Raw genomic sequence first — 17223 nt, 5'->3', positions numbered from 1 at the left:
TCTTTAGGATCACTCAGCCAAAGATCAGACTTAGCCCTTCCGTGTACTGTAAGAGGGTTGTGTTTATTGGGTGTGTTTCTAGATTTTACAGCAATTCCAGTGTGACTCAAATGATAACATACTTCTTATAATAAAGAACTCTCCATAAAGTTGAAGGACTGCTGATAAGAAGGGGAGTCATCAGCCTCACCACCATGGCATGAGAGAAATGAGGGCTCAGGAACTGGGATGGATCAAGACATAAACACTATAGGCCCATTACTAGTGCCTCAGCTTCAGGAGTCATGTGATTACAGCAAAACCTCAGCTTTCATTTTAAGCAAAGGTTTTAGCGCTGAAGAAAAGTTGGCTGCTGTTGAGAACTGATCAAAGAAGCAAACAAAATATGAGCATTTATAAAAGATGTCTGGTTCTTTTAAAAGGATTTTGTAATGTAGTCGATGGGGCATTTTAAAAATTAATCCTATTTAAACACATGCAAGTTTCTCCTCAAGTTTCCCAATCATTGGCCTTCTCCATGTTCCTACCCAATAGGATCTAAAGTTTGCTTCCCCTTCTGCTCTTTTCAGCACATCCTTAAGGTAGCGAGGGAAGATGATTTTATCATCGTTCGAGAGTCATCATATATAAAGGTTAGGAATAAAGAATTCTGAGGGGAAGAGAGCCAAGGTAAATTTGAAAACAAATGTTACAGAAATCGTATTGCAATTGTTCATTAAACATAACATGATTTTACTTAGCTGGAAAAAAAATCTCAATTTTAAACATTTTACCACCTTGGATCACACATTGCCTAGTAAGGAAGTAGACTGAGCTGCTCCCTCCAGATAAGAAGTGGATAATTTCTGGCAATGGGGCAGGGGCAGCGCATGACTCCTGTGTTTGGGGAGGCTGGGCGACATAAGTGCTGGAAGCTCCCTAGAAATTGGGGGAGCCACCGGCACATGGACCGTGGCCCCACCCCCTGCTCTGCTCTGAGGTTGACACCCACTTGGCCTCCTTCCCCCGAGGTCCCGCCCATGTTCACCCAACTCCGCCCCAGCCCTGGCCTCCCATCCGCAAAGCTCCGCCCACACACCTGCCACTCTTCGCCCCCTCCCCTGTGGCCCTACCCCACCCACTGTTCGCGCCTCTCCACCCCGAGCGGTGGGCGGGGAGGGTCCTCGGGGGAAGAGGCGGAGCAGGGGCGGGAAGAGGACAAGCAGGACGACGGCCTCAGGGCGGAGCACGGCGGGGCTACAGCCCAGATGCCCTTTTGACGGTGGCGCTCACTGGAGTTTTGTTGGCATGATTATGTCACTAGGGGTTGTGGTTTTATCAGGCCCCTGACCGGCGTAGCTATGCTGGCATAAGTTTTAAGTGTAGACCAGGCTGAAGCAGATCAAAGGTGATGCTTAAAAATGCTAATTACAGAGCTGCATTTTTGCATATTCCTCACTTCAATTCTGTCATAAATCACCATGATGCAAAATGTGAGGGGGAAAAAATCTTTCCCTGTTGAACTCTGTTTAGAAACTCTGAATTTTGTTACAGAATCTGCTGCCATGTTTCGGACCCTTCAGTGGCCTCTGTGATCACAACAGCAAGCTTGCTACGAAGCTGTGGACCTACAGAACCACAGTTATGGCAACTCCGTTGTACGGCGGTGAAACATGGGCACTAAGGGACACCGGACTGAAGTTTTCAGTTCTCTTCCTCAGCTGCTCCGTATCCCGTGGCAGGACTTGATCGGCAATGAGGACATGTGAAGCTGAACCCAGCAACTGCTTGCATCAGCATGGCTGCAGGTTCGGTGGCTTTGTTGGCATGGATGTAGTATTAAGATGGAAGACCAACAATTCTAAAAGGTATTTACCAGGGAATGTTGTTACATGGCCGGTGATCTCGTGGGCACCACAACATCGCCAGTGATGGACATAGACTGAATAGCCACCTGAACATCACCTGAAGGATGTAGCCAGAGATCAGTCCGAGTGGTGCTCGATCTGCAACTAGGCCACATCTCTTTAGCATTTCCCATAATCACGATTTTCACGAGCTAAAGAAATATGTGCATAAGAAGCGATATTTTTGCATGCAATTAACAAAACAAAACAAAAAACCCAAACAAACCCTGTTTTTTTGCCTATGTCCATCCCACTTAAAAAGACTCTGAGCTGGTTTATTGTTTTATGTTAAATGCTTCCTCTAGGCTCTCTAGTGCCTGCTGCTTGGTTATTTTTTTCCAACCCTGCGGCAGATTTGCTGGCTTAGCCTTGTACTTCTTAGCAAACTTATAGTTGAACCTGTTAAAAACGAACTTCCAGTAGTCAGAAGTGTCGATGCTGGGATCGGGCTGGATGCGCCATTCTGGGTAATATCGTCGATAATCTTTATAGGGATGAAATTTCTCTTCCGTTTCTGAATTCCTAAATACAGCGTTGGAAACCACATCGGAAGAACACAAAGAGTACTCAAGCATTCCTGTCCGTTTGTTTTTGCACTGCCCTAATCCCTGAGGCCGATGGACTGTAGCAAAGTGTTCCGTATGATCCATGCCTCCTGCTTCACAGGGGACTTTACAGAACGGGCACTGCTGCCCACAGCCAAACACACAGTTGAAGATTTCATCCTGGGGCTTCATGGACAGGTTGGAGAGTTTGGATTCAAATTTCAACTCTTCAAATTCAGCTAAGGTTTCTTTTTCCAGATCGGGAAGGATGGCCTGAACATGAGCCGAAAACTGTGCAGCATTTGCCGTGTTTTTAAACCGCACCACTGCTAGATGGTCCTTGGAAATCACCAAGTCATTCTGTAACTCTCCACAAAATGTGTCTAAAAAGTCACAGACCATGCTGGTGCTTTTGTCACTGGGAGACTCCAAAGCAGTCCTGGCTTTCTTTATTACTGAGGACAGAATCTCTTTCTCCAGGTGTCGCAACCGCGCTGTCTGGCTGTAGCGATCTAGCAGGTGTCCCTCTACCCAGATTTTGACAAAACGTTCATAGTTATTAATGTATATGATATAGGTGTCAAAGTTTTCATATTTCAGCAGCTTCTTCAAGACAGTGAACTGGAAAAGGCTTCGGTTTGTATATTCATCATACTGTCCACTTCTGAGAATGTCATCGACTATTTCTAACCCAAGTCTGTTGTTCACATAGTCCACCAGGGCAGGTTTGAGACACCAATGACAGAAATCCCTGGCTCTTGTTTGGCAGGAATCCTTCCCCAAATAAAGATCTCTAAATGTGGCGAGATAGTGAGGTTTTAGTTTCTCCAGATATAGTTCAGGATCATTTTCTTTGATGAAGCTTGCTTGCATCTTCTCTAATAAAGGAACCACTTCCCCCAAAATGTGAAGCTTCAGGTCAACTTTAAAGCAAGCGCTCGTGTGAAGTTTCTGAACTTCTGCCTCTTGAAGCCTCTCATTGATCATCCTCAACAGATTTCTGCTGTAAATTTCATCATAATCTACTTTGCTGTCTGCTATATTTCTAATATAATCTTTGCACTGTTCCATTAATGATTTAGCAAGTTCTTCTGTTTTATGCCAGCATTCCTGTGTGAACCATTCATTCAGGGTCTTAATCCATGGTAAATCTAAGTATTCCTTTTTCATAATGAAAGATTTTGTTCCATAATTCAATAAGTTGCTGTATTCCTGTAGCTTTAGACTGGATGGATTCTCTTGCTTTGCCAGGTCCTCTCTTAGCAGCAACTCAATGTCTTGATACATTTGCTTTTCATCCAAACAGCCGAGCCGTATTTTTGACACTGTCTCACTCCACATTTCCTCAAACTCCATTTCCAGTTCCTTGTTGTCTGCTTTGTTCTCTCTCATTCTACAGTCTTCCAAAAGCATGTCCATTTCACCTTCAATTGTTTTTATGCACGTAGCCTGAATAGTGTTTTTCTTTCGCCATCCTTTGCTGGCAGTCACCAGATTGGAACAAATGGCGCGTGAATAACTTGAACTTTGATGTGCAAGCGGACGTGAATACCTAACAAAACATTCCGTGTTCTCATCTCTAACCGTCTGCTTTACTGCTGCACTTTGAAACCGCTCCAAAATCCTGTGCGATTCATAGCTCACTTTCTGCTGAGTCTCACTTGTTAAGTTGGTCAGGACACGAGCATCTAATTTATCTGGTGGTTGATTCTTGAAGAAAGTTTGTTTTTCAGTTACCCACAGATTCATTTCCTTGCGGAACTCCCATTCCCACCCTACAGACTTTGCAGCTATCTTGGTGTAGGCTTCAGTTGTGAAGGGGTTTCTAAAGCTGAAGAGGAAGTCATCATGTTTCAGAGCGTTCCACAGACTCTTCACCCATTCGATAAATTGGGGAATGTCTTTGGGAATGCTGTTAAGTGAATGTTGTCTTACAAATTCAAACAAGCATTTCTTTAGCCCACACACACTCTCACTGTACCCAATGTTCACTGGTGCCATTGGAGGGTCCCCATGCCACAGGCTGGGGATGTACCAATTGTGTTTCTCTGGGTCATAGTCCATAATGTCAGAAACCATAATTTCTTTCTGTAGTTTTTCCATCTTTGCTGCAGCTATGGTCATTTTATTCAGCTGCTCCACAAGATATTTCCTGTCTCTCATGTTTTGTTCATAGGCAGCCACATCATTGACGTTTTGATGCACAAATTGGCAGGTGGGCATGTGCCCCGTTTCCTCCATTCTGAGAAAGGCATGGACCACAATTTGCAGAACATCCTTCATTTCTGTGGCATTCTCCATGGTCAGGTTAACAATCGTTATGTCGCTCAGTCCAATCACCAGTGTGGCCAGCTCATTGTCAAGTTCATAACTATCCTCCAGCTTGGCCAGTTCAGGGGCTTTCAAGCCTTCTGTGTCTATCACCAGGATGAAATCACAGCCCAGCTCCTGCTGAAAGTTCTCTGCCACTTTAATGAGGGACATGAAGGCTCCTCGCGTACATCGGCCACTGCTCACTGCAAACTGCAGGCCGAACATGGTGTTGAGGAGGGTGGATTTCCCAGTGCTCTGACCTCCCATCACCGTTAGAACCACCATTTTGGACCTTCTCCCCAGCTTGGCATGGAGCTCACTCAGAACATCCGTCACCCACTGCAGTGGGATGTTGGAGGCATCTCCATCGATCAGCTCCATGGGAAACCCTTCCAGCATCAGGTCAGCTGCTAACCTCGGGAAATGAATGAATTTCCTTTGAATTTTTGCCATTTTGCCTTCCTTCACCATTGAGTGTTCAGCCTCATAGAACTGCCCCAACTCACGCAGGAAATGCTCCACTCCTAGGGAACTGGCAGAGATGGATTCATCCTGTTCTGGTAGCTTTTGTTGGTTAGGTTGCAAATTAGGATGGTTCCCCTTAGCAATGCCATCTAAATTAAATTTCATGCATTTCAGGAAGTAGCGTATTTCCATTTGAGATAGTGTTCCTATTCCATTGATAAATTTAGTCAAACCATCAGTAAGGTCACATTTATTCTGCTGTGTACGTAACTCCAACAATTTCTCTTTCAGCCTAGATTTATATTCTTCTGTGGGGACGTCCCCTTGTCCTTTCAATCTGCACATTTCTCTTTCCACGTTGCTTAAGCTCTTCCACAGGTCCCCTTGCAGTTGCAGTATTTGCCTCTTGTAATTTCCAACATCTTTTATTTCTGCCGTGATTTCTTTAACGCGGTTCTTTGCTCTCTGACATTCCTCACAGTCCTCATCCAGCTGGATTCCGAGTTCACGTGCGGTCACAGCCATGCCTTCCATATTCATGTCCTTGTGATGATCGTTCATTATACTTCCTATAGCAGAGCACAACTTTTCCATGAATTCCTCTTTCTTGGTCCCAATTTCTTTCTCTAGGACATGCTGTTTACTCAGTTTCAGCACTGGCGCTAATTTATTAAGGAATTCCCGAGTTTCACTCCGTTTGCCAGACTCGTAATTGAGGATGAAGTAGTATTTAGTGGCTGATCCCTGCAGGGATGATAACAGCGCATATTGTCTCTCACTGATGCTCTCAGTAACTATGAACACTGCTGAGGAGACCTCTGTTAAAAAGCGAAACTGCAGCTGGTGCGACTCAATGTCTCCGCGCAGATTTGTAACCGCGACGGGCTCTGGGAAAAGATCCAAATTCTCCCTCCCAGCGGGGAAATACCAGGAAATCTCAACCAGCCCATCTGCGATTTCCCGAGGGATGTTCCCAGACTCCATGTCCCGATGGATAAAGAAATCGTGGTGCTGCTGGGAGGGGCTGAGAACCTCATTGAGGAGTTGGGACTTGGAGAAGCTGCAGCTCCCCAGCCGCACAAAGGAAATGGTTGGCAGTGATGTGAGCACCAGGCTCTCCTCTCTGAACCCTCTGCTCTCTGCCAGGGAGTGCGGCCTCCATTTCCTCACAATGTCCCTCATGGCCCACAGCATTAGAGTGCACTTGGGAGTGTCGAGGGCAGGTAGCAGCAGAGGGAGGGCAAACTGGCACATGGACATTTTTAACAGGATCTCCTGCTGTAGGAAACTATCTGAGCAAAGCAGAACGGCACAGAGAACATCGAGGGGGTGCAGAGAAGCTCTAGCGTCCATGTTGCTATAATGAAGAACATTGCCACCATCGCCTTGTCCCCCATTGTCATCACTGCTTGCTTTGTCAGCAGATGCTCCCTGCCCAAGGTTCATGTTTCTGGCCATCCCATTCAGAGCCATGACCTTCCTCAGAAAATGCCACGGTAAATCCCCTAATGCCTGAGGAGTCCAGTTCTGTAGACTTTCTGGGTTGATTTCCTGGAGATCTCTCAACCCCAGCTTCGTGCTTCTGTGCTTCTCCATCTTCAGCTTGGACAGGAGGTCCTGGAGTGCTCCCCTTCTCTCTGCAGAAAGAGGTTAAAGCATGAGCAGGTTTCAGAATCCCTCTGGTATTAAATATACCTGTTTTGAACGTGTTTATTCTGACATGTATCAGTGAAGTGGTGGGAATTATCTGTTTGCAACCCCTGCTAATGCAGTCTGGCTCTTTTTTTCCTGCACTAGAACCTGGAACACATATGGAAGTTTGAGTCTGCTATAGCCTCCAGGCTATGGAAACTGGGTTCTTTTGCCTAGCCAGTGGAGAGTCATGCTTTTAAATCAAAGGTCCCAGGTTCAAGCTCTGCTAACAATGACCCAACCTTGAGTGGTGTTCTGAGTGCACTTTCCGTATTGATTTCAAATCTCCCCTTTCTTTATTTTTCTTGTGAAGGGTGGTTCAGAGCAAAAAGATGCATTTTCTTGCCTGTGTTTCTTAGGCTATGTCTGCACTGCCGGCTAAATCGATACAGCGGTGTTGATTTAGTGGGTCTAGTGAAGGCACAGTAAGTCAATGGCAGAGCGCTCTCCCGTCAACATCTGTACTCCACCTCCCCGAGGGACAGAAGCTATTTCAATGAGACAGTGTCTCCCATCGACACAGATCGACTTACAGTGGTGTCTATACCATGCTAAGTTGCATCAACTTCAGTTACGTAACTGAAGTAGTGTAACTTAAATCAACTTTCAGCATTAGTGTAGACCAGCCCTTAGTATGTGAATACAAGTTCCCCCTGGCATGAACACTCTAGGAAACTGGAAGTTGACATACCAAAGCCTTCCTTTTTACAATATCATTCTATTCAAATTATTGACAGAAGTACTGTTAATCTAGTGCTTCAACAGGCATTACACTGACTCTTACCATTACACGATGTTTCCATTAAAATAAGAAAGATTCAAATGTATTCAGTGTCCATGCTAGAAAATGGTTCCTCAACAATTAAACCCCATTCCAGCGGCCGATACGCTCACAACATAGCTTAAAAAAAGAAAAAAACTAATTTCTGCTGTAGGCCAAAGTTTGCTTCCCAAAATGCATTTACAACAGACAGCCACCACTGCTGCTAACCCAAACCAAAACACACTGAGTTCCCCTTCTAGGCCTAGACCTTTTCCGTTCACATGCACACACCACTGGATGGAGAAAGGGAAGCCAGCTGCCTTAATTTGACATGTTCTATTTTACTTCACATTCATGACACCTTATGCAAAGCACATAGATATGGTCATACAGTCAAAGCTAATGTGATGAGGGTCACATCTTCAGTTAAGGAGTGATGCGTATTCATACCTTGAATAAGGGTCTCTCACACTGACCCACTTCTGGGGGTCTCATTCCCCCCCCTTTTTTTGCTTCCTTTTTACCAGTAGATAGCGCTCTCTGGGATGAACTGGGGGGACATTTTTGTCATGAAAGCAAAAAAAAAAAAAAAAAAAGTATCAACTCAAACCAATGGGGTCTCATCCTAATTTTTTCTGGCCCTGAGACGCTTCCAACAAAACATGCAGTTGGAAATTTTGCTCTCTTTCCTCTCATTCCAACCATGAGGATCCATGGGCCTTGAAGGCCGGTCCCCAGGTGACCTTCGCATCCCGGCCCTCATCCGGCCACTTGATAGTAAGTGATGGGCTGAGAATGACTAATGGAACCCTAGCCCCACCAGAGGCACCGCCCATGGGAGTCCTGATTGGAGGAGCGGCTGAGCTTTTTAAGCCAGAAAGAGACACAGGAAGTTGTCTGTGCAACTAGGTGAACTCCTGGCTGGCAGCTATGTCAGTCTCTGCCTTCTCGCCGAGCCCCTGAGCCCAGCTTCCCTGCCTTGCTCCTGGTTCCTGCCTTCCAACGTTGTTTGTGATACCTGCCCCGGGTCTATGACTCTCATGCCGGTCTGACCCTTGACTTGACTCCCGACTCCAGCTCTGACCACTAGGTCTGACTGTTCAAGTCCTGGTCATGATGCCAACCATGAAATCTCTTCCCAGTTTCTCTCCTAAGTTCCAGGACTATGGAAATGGCCATGTTTAGCCTGGAAGGGCTAGGCGCTTACCAGATTTCACAAGGGGGACTGAGTCACCTAATTTTTAGGATCCTACAACCAACATTTTAGCACCACTGGCATTCACAAAACCTCTGCTCAGCTGCTGCCTTATGCTGTAGGTGCCCAAAATCCCCGAGGTGCCCAAGTTTCCACCAGTAAAGTCCCTGAGGCAGCTCAGTTTCGGCAGCTGGGCCTGCGCGCAGACACCTACATCTTGACGCTGCCCAGCAGCTTTGTGTCTAACTAACATACCAGCCCTGGTAGGACTCAGATTCAGCCTTCCCCTGCCTACCTTGCCCAGACTGGTCAACATGCTAAAGCATGTCTACTGGATCAAACCTCTTGTTATATCTAGTGGTTTGCTCACTGTCTTAAGATATAAAAGATCTGGGTTCAAGCCCCACTCTGCCACATGCCTTATTGGCTAAAATCCCTGGGAATCAACTCATACTGAAAGTCATTCCATAAATGTGTTTAACTACAGATACAGAAGAGGAATTACCTACCTTTAAAAAGATCTTTCTCCTCCAACTCTGGACCTTGCTGAGTGTCTGATTCCTGTTTGGAGTTTAAAGCATCTAGCAAAGAAAATCAGAGAGACAAACACATATTGGTACTATGTTTATATAATCTCTGTGCATTTTCTCTAGCGATTTACGTGTGTCTGTGCATTTTCCCCCACCTTTGGTTTTATTAGGAACAATCTGAGCATGATGAGGAACTGTTTAAAATTCCATGAAAATAATCTGACACAAACAGGTCACAACAGGGAGGTGGAAACTGTTGGTAGAAGACCACACCTTCACTTCTGGTAAGCCAAAGTTGGACACAAGCCAGACGATGACTCAATTGAAATGGAAACTATTTTTTAAAAAAAGCATTGACTAAAAATGCAGAAAGTTTCAAATAATAGGTAAGAAAAGCAAAATGAAAATAAGAAAAATATGCACGATACATTGGAAGGTCAGGATAGTTGTCTCTCTTTTACAGATGGGGAAACTGAGGCACAGATCTGGGAAGTGATGGCAGAGCTGGGAGTAGAACCCAGACAGTCATGATCCCAGAAACCAGTGAAAGGAAAGAGTTGCAACCACAGGTTCCGACTCCATGGGTGCTCCAGGGTGCAAGCACCCATGGGGGAAAAAACATAGTGGGTGCTCAGCACCCATCAGTCACAGCTGTTCAGCGGTGCCACCGATCAGCTGTTCAGAGGTGCCACCGATCAGCTGTTAGATGGGGCTGCCAATCAGCTGTTTGGTGGCTGGGGGAAGCACTTGGGGGAGGGCAGAGAGCAGCAGGTGGCGGGCAGGTGGGGGCCTCATGGGAGGGGTTGGAGCAGGGGCAGGAAGAGGCAGAGTGAGGGCAGGGTCTCAGGGGAAGGGGTGGAGTGGAGTCAGGGCCTCATGGTGGAGCAGGGGTGCAGTGTCCCCAGGGAAAACTAAAAGTCAGCCCCTATGACTGTAATGAAAATCAAGAGAGCATTTGAGGCATAAAGAGGTCAGAGGGGATATTTCTCCTGCTTGAAGAGCTTTGCACAAACTTATCAAGGGGAAACCATTAGAAAGGAAAGAAACTGCAGCTGGGGAGTGAGAAAGGAAAGCAAATCCAGAAGTGAAGACTATTCAAGGATGGGGGCTGATTTTTTCCTGGGGTTGCCACTTACCATTTCCTGTTGCCTTGGCGAGTTTCTCTGCTAAATCCCTCTCGTTTATTGATTTCAGCGCCTCCACGGTCACCTCCACTGCATAATTTCCTTCGTAGCAGCTGATCAGCTTGTCAGTGAGGTCGATGACATCCACTTTCTTCAGTGTCCCACGGCCGATATTTTCATATCCCTCCTTCAGTGGCATTTCGTGCAGTTTGAACTTGAACTTCTTGAGCTCATCTTCCCCCAGGTCTTCCAGGGTCAGCAGCAGATGATCTCTCAGGGTCTTCGCCATCCTGCCTCCTCAGACGAAAGCTGTGCACACTGCCAGGCCAGGGCAGAGTGTGTCAGGAAACAGCTGCACGTACACAAAGGGCAAATTTCTTCCTGAGGCTCCGGAAAGCTGAGAGGTTGTTTGTTTAGAGACCAAAAGAAAAAAAAAGAGCAGAGAGAGCAAAAACGAAACTAGAGCTGTACGGAACTAGACTCGAAGCAAGCCCCTCCTTTCTCTCCTCCAGCTCCCCCGACAAAACCAGCGCTGTGCATCTGGTTAATATCCCCCATGCAAATTCCAAAACACACATCTGATCCCTTGTCTCCATTCTGCTGGCACCTCCTTGCACTGGCATTATGACTGCATTCCTATTATTACGCCCTCCCCTTTCCCTCTTGCTATTTATGGTAGACAAAGACACTGGCAATAAGAAGCCCACCTTGTCTCTCTCATACACACGTTTTTCACCATTGATTTTAGTGACATTATTCCTGATTTACCTCAGTGTGATGAAGAGGAGAATCCAGCTCAAGGAAGGTTTGGAAACTGGTGAATGTTTTGAATCAATGCTCTGGGCCAAAAATCCAACCGAAAGGAATGGAAAAGTAAAAAAAGGATCGGATTGAGTCTAAGTCCAAGTTTTGAAGCTTACCCACGATGTGAGTCTGTTCGTCTCAGTACTGTTTGATAAGAAGGAGGGGCTGTAACTGCTTCCTGTTTGGAACCTGCGGAAGGAAGGTGTTGGGAAATCAACAGGGGATGGTCGTCAGTCAAGCTGTGCAGGGCTGTTAAGTGGGTCCTGTGTCAAGCTGTGCATGGTGCAGGGAAACAGATAAAGCCAATGACCCGGGCTTCCCTCGCTGTGCTGGGGTGATTAATGGGATGCGTATCTCCCTTTGTCTGGTCCCCCATAGACCCAACCTTGCCTGCGAGTGCACACACCAAAAGAGCTACTTAGTGATTGTTATGCAGGCCTAAGTGGATCACTGTGGACAATTTATCAATATTAACATTGGCTGGTCATGATGCTCCGCTTTTTAGACCCAGAGGACATTTTGACAGGGCGAAAGCCTTTCTGAATAAGTCATAAATTCCAAGGCCAGAAAGGACCATTGTGATCATCTAGTCTGATGCCCTGTGTAACATAGGCCAGAGACCTGCCCCAAAATAATTCCTAGAGCAGATCTTCTAGAAAAACATCCAACCTTTAAAAATAGTCAGTGATGGAGAATCCACCACGCCACTTGGATCAGTTGTTCCAATGGTTAATTACTCTCACCTTTTTTAAAATGTGTGCCTTATTTCCAGTCTGAAATTGTTTAGCTTCCAGTCATTGCATATATACTGCAAAAACGTTCTTAAAGTCTGCACCTGTCAGACAAGAGATATTTATCCATCTATCTGCTGACACATTGTTAAGTTGCACTCCATATTCTTTATGGAAATATGCTTATGAATATGACATAACTGGAATACGCTGTATGCAAAATGAATCATGTAAGATATCCTTGGGAAAGTTATCATCTACTGAATGTGTTCATCCTATTTGCATGCATATATCATTCCTATGTCCGAAGTTTGAAATATGAAGTGTAAATCTATGTTACTAATGTAGTTATGCCAAGTGAGGGCCATTAACGATACTTCAGGAACTTGATGACGCTTAAGCAAGAAACAATTGGCTGCGAATGGATTTGTTTTTCTGTAAGTCTGTGGGACACCTGTGAGGAGGAGGGGCGATGGGCGTCCCTGTGAAGACGTGTCTGTGTCATCCGATGCTAGAATCCATCTTGGATTTTATATTTTAAATAAGAGAACAAAGGATTCCCACCTTCTGCAAAAGCTATATAAGGGTGGTAAGCCTAACAAGATGTCTGCTGGAACTAACAGAGACTAAATAGGGGGAAGGATTGGGCCCGGACTAGAAATGAGTCTAGTCTGTGAAAGAAGCTTATTGGAACATCTTTGAGGCTGAGATATTACATGTCATCAGTTCCTTAATGTATTAAGCTTAGCTTTGCATGTTTGTTTTATTTTGCTTAGTAACTTACTTTGTTCTGTCTGTTACCTCTTATGATCACTTGAATCCTACTTTTTATACTTAATAAAATCACTTTTGTTTATTAATAAACCCAGTGTAAATAATTGTTACCTGGGGGGCAAACAGTCTATGCACCTCTCTCTTTACTTCGAGAAAGAGGATGAATAACATAAACTTGTACTGTATAAAACTTTATACAGCGTATGCTGAATTTATCTGGGGTTCAGGCTCCCAGATAGGCTGTGTACTGGGGTGCTGAGGCAAGTCTCATTAACTGAGTCTGCCCAGAGCTGATCTGATCTCAGTGTCTGTATTCTGCAGAGGGGCGTGGCCCTATCTGTGCGTCTGTGCTGGAGGAGGCCTGGAGGGTCTGGCTCAGCAAGACCGAGGCAAGGGGTGCCCATTTTGGCAGAAGGGTTAGGATCAAGTGGTATTTCAGTACATCAAGTGATAGTCCCAAGGGGGTCCCGACGAGAGAACCCATCACACATGTAAATTGAATATTGTCTCATTCACAGTGGGTCCTCTATTACCAGTCTGAACTGAATGAAAATGAAGGATTGTGAGGACATCAGAGAAGAAAATTCTAACAGGAAAAGACAAGGAGTGGGGAAGGAAAAAAACCCTATCTGGAAGAATACGTCAAAGGTTTGCTCCACTATATCTATGAGACAAAGATGACAAGCTGTCATGCATAAAGAAAACGGACACTACTACACTGATTGAAAACATTGAGGAGACCTTTGGGTGAGAGAAACTTCTGTAGACAAGAGAGTAACGTAGTAGTTAAGTTTAGTCTCTAGAAAACGTGTTGTGATTTTGTTTTATATGTAACCATTTATTTCCAACGTTCTTACTCGTTACTTGAATTTCTGTAAGCAGAGTATTTTGCTAAAGAAGCAGCATCGTTAAACATAAAATTAGGGCTGCATGAGAGTGATATTTTTGGAAAGATACCTGCTGGGAAGTTAGTTCAAAATGACTTGCAATGGTGGGAAAACAGATATAAACAAAGTGACGTGCAAAGCATTCCTCTCATGATGATTCATTTATTGCATAGCTATATCACAGAGAGGAATATTACAGACAGGCAGGCTGGCCGGCTTTGTGACATGGGACTTGTGTGATCTTAAGCAAGTCATTGAATCTCTTTTCCCATCTGTGTGGATAATACTTCTTCCCGTGTCTGTTGTGTCTATTTAGATCGTAAGCCCTTCAGGGCAAGTCTTGTCTCTTACTGTTTATGTGCAGCATCTGGCAAAAAGTGTCCCCAAGGCACTACTGTAATATAAATAATGATATCTAGCCTGATCTTCCCTGCTTCTGTTGGAGCAGCCAGAGAAGTGGATTTGAATAGGCCAAAGCCCTGAATTGGAAGGGTGATATGGTGTTGGAATCTTTCCCAAAGAGTTTTTCTCCTAACTCTCTGTCAGGCATTTGCGTTAAATATGGATGCACAAAAAGCAATCAAAGAGCAGTTTAAAACAGCCTGACTTAAAAATCATTTCCCCCTTTACCTCCACTCCCATGGTTCTTGTGATGTCATCATTCTACTAATTTCCCAGTCATCCATAGTATCTTCCAAGGCCTGCATTTTTAATTCAAAAACAAGACAACAAATAAAATCACATATGCATCACAGAGGAAACATGCTCTCTCTGCCCACTGAACGCACACACTCTAAAAATACATGAACTTTTAGGCCTTCTTTGTTCATTAAAAAGGCCACAAATGCATTTCCTTTCTTTTGTGGGTCACCCTTCAGTTACTTGTCTTCCTATCCCCTGAGCTTGTGTTTCAAAGCTACGTGCTTAATCTTCACATTCTACCACAGCACAGAACTTGCACCAGCAGATGGGTTAAATGTTTGTATCCCGGCTGCTTGGAGGGTTAGCACTGCTGCCCTCAGACAGATTCCTCAGGAAACGGAATGAACGACAATCACTCTGCCTATTTTCATTGTAACTAGAATCTTTGCTGTTTCCTGTGAGATTAGCAACAGAGGGTCCTGTGGCACCTTTAAGACTAACAGAAGTATTGGAGCGTAAGCTTTCGTGGGTGAATGTTGCTTTTTACAGATTCAGACTAACACGGCTACCCCTCTGATACCTGTGAGATTAGGGGTCTGATTAGTGGAACTCCAGTTTGTGTGTGCGCATCTACTGCCCCCTATTGGCTGGGATTGTATGGTGCATGTTAATAACTGATGGTTATGCATATAAAAAACAAAACCCAAAGCAAAGTTCCTTACTGGAAAAGAGATGTGCGAGGAATATTGTAAGGAAATTAATTAACAGAACCCTCTGAAAGTATTATGCTGAGGAGGGAAAAATCAAATGCACAACTACAAAATGGGGAATAACTGGCCAGGTGGTCATGCTGCTTAAACGGATCTGGGGGTGATAGTGAATCACAAATTGAATTTGAGTCAAGAATGTGATGCAGTTGCAAAAATGGCTAATATCGTTCTGGGCTGTATTAACAGGAGTGTCGTATGTAAGACAGGGGAAGTAATTGTCCCGCTTTACTCAGCACTGGTGAACCTCTGCTGTAATACTGTGTCCAGTTTTGGGTGCCACACTAAGAAAGATGTGGAGAAACTGGAGAAAGGCCAGAGGAGAGCAACAAAAATGAGAACAGGTTTAGAAAACCTGACCTATGAGGAAAGGTTAAAAAAATTGGGAATGTTCAGTGTAGAGAAAAGAAGACTGAGGGAGATCTGATAAGTCTTCATCTATGTCAAGGGCTGGTATGAAGAGGACAGCGGCCAATTGTTCTGTATGTCTGCTGAAGGCAGGACAAGAAATAATTGGCTTAATCTGTAGCAAGGGAGGCTTAGGTTAGATACACTTCTACCCCGATATAACGCTGTCCTCGGGAGCCAAAAAATCTTACCGCATTATAGGTGAAACCGCATTATATTGAACTTGCTTTGATCCACTGGAGTGCGCAGCCCCGCCCCCCAGAGCGCTGCTTTACCACGTTATATCCGAATTCGTGTTATATCGGGTCGCGTTATATCGGGGTAGAGGTGTATTAGGAAAAACTTTCTAACTATATGGATAATTAAGTGCTGGAACAGGCTTCCAAGGGAGGTTGTGAAGTCCCTATCACTGGAGGTTTCTAAGAACAGGTTGGACAAACATCTGTCAGGTGAATCTAGGTTTAGGTGGTCCTGCCTCAGCTCAGGGGGCTGGACTTGGTGACTTCTCATGGTCTCTTCCATCCCTACATTTCTATGATTCTATAAATGGGGCAGATGTTAGGGAACAAACAGAAAGAAACTGGCTAAAGCAGGGACGATGGGCCATCTAAGCATAGAAATAGGCTGAATTCAACAATGGGCACTGGTGTCTCTGGGACTCGTTCCTTTCCCATTCTCCCAGAGAAGCTGATGGTAAATTGCCCTTTGACTTCAGTGGAACTGGCCCTCTTGTCCATAGTCTCTGGGTAGGGAGGAAGAGGGTAATAATATCTTGCATAGGTGCCGACTCCGGAGCACCCATGGAGAAAAATTAGCGGGTGCTTAGCACCCACTGGCAGCCATGCTCCCCTTCCCCCCCACACTCCCTCCTGCCTGTGGCCCCCGACGATCAACTCCTCCTCTTCCTCCCAGCGCCTCCCACCCGCCACAGAAGAGGGCTCCGCTACTTCCCTCCACGGGCAGCGTCCTCCTGCCACTAGCACTGGAATCCCCTGATTCCCCTGAGGTGAGGCTCCTTGTCCAGCGCAGGAGCAAGCCACCCTGATCCCAAACTACCAGCCCTTCCTGAACCCCCAGACCCTGAGCTCATCCCTTCCTAAATGGAGAGGGGAGAGTCCCTCTCCAATCCCCCAAGCCTGAACTCCCTTTCCTGTCCCCAGGGGGTCGGTTGTGTCAGTTTAATTGTCACTCCAGAGACATGCCCAGCTCCCCTCTCTCTTCGGGGCCGCCTGGGCCCTCGTTAGCCTCAGGTCACGTGGGCAGGGTGCTCGTTTGCATAAAGGGATGCTGGAGAAGTGAATCAGGAACCAGAGAGAGGTCTTAGGGGAGCTCCCCAGAGGCCCTGTGGCTGGGGACATGTCTATGGCAGTCAAGCCTGTGATGCAAGGAGTCAGGGCAAGGAGCATGGGGGTCTGGTCCCAGCCCCACGGCAGGGAGGGGCAATGGGAAATGGAACAGGAAACACAATTGCATCCAAGAAAGCAGGGCTCAAATCGGGACAAACGAAAAAGGGGTGGTGCCCTCCCAACCTCTGCCCCCAAGCCAAGCTACACCCACTGGAGACACAAAAAGGAGATACAGCCGATTGCACATGGGTTCAAATGGGCACCAATTTTTGGTGACTGGATACTGGTAAAAGGCTCTTATTCAGTCAAAGAGTCCTCCTTGGTGGGGGAGAAAGGATTGGTTCAGTTGTT

At 45.7% G+C, this 17223-nt stretch overlaps 1 protein-coding gene across 1 annotated transcript; it reads right to left on the bottom strand.

The window, feature by feature from the left end:
* Positions 1–2161: 2161 nt before the first annotated feature.
* Positions 2162–10929, bottom strand: LOC135877973 (up-regulator of cell proliferation-like). The gene is made up of 3 exons (XM_065403491.1): positions 10526–10929; positions 9369–9440; positions 2162–6846 (listed from the first exon to the last, which is right to left on the bottom strand). The coding sequence occupies exons 1-3, from the start codon at positions 10800–10802 to the stop codon at positions 2162–2164; spliced, it is 5034 nt and encodes a 1677-aa protein (XP_065259563.1). The 5' UTR covers positions 10803–10929.
* Positions 10930–17223: the final 6294 nt, after the last annotated feature.

Source organism: Emys orbicularis, chromosome 4 (assembly GCF_028017835.1).
Source record: "Emys orbicularis isolate rEmyOrb1 chromosome 4, rEmyOrb1.hap1, whole genome shotgun sequence".
Lineage (NCBI taxonomy): Eukaryota > Metazoa > Chordata > Testudines > Emydidae > Emys > Emys orbicularis.
The sequence above is the reverse complement of the archived record's forward strand: the minus strand, read 5'-3'. Positions and strand labels throughout refer to the sequence as shown.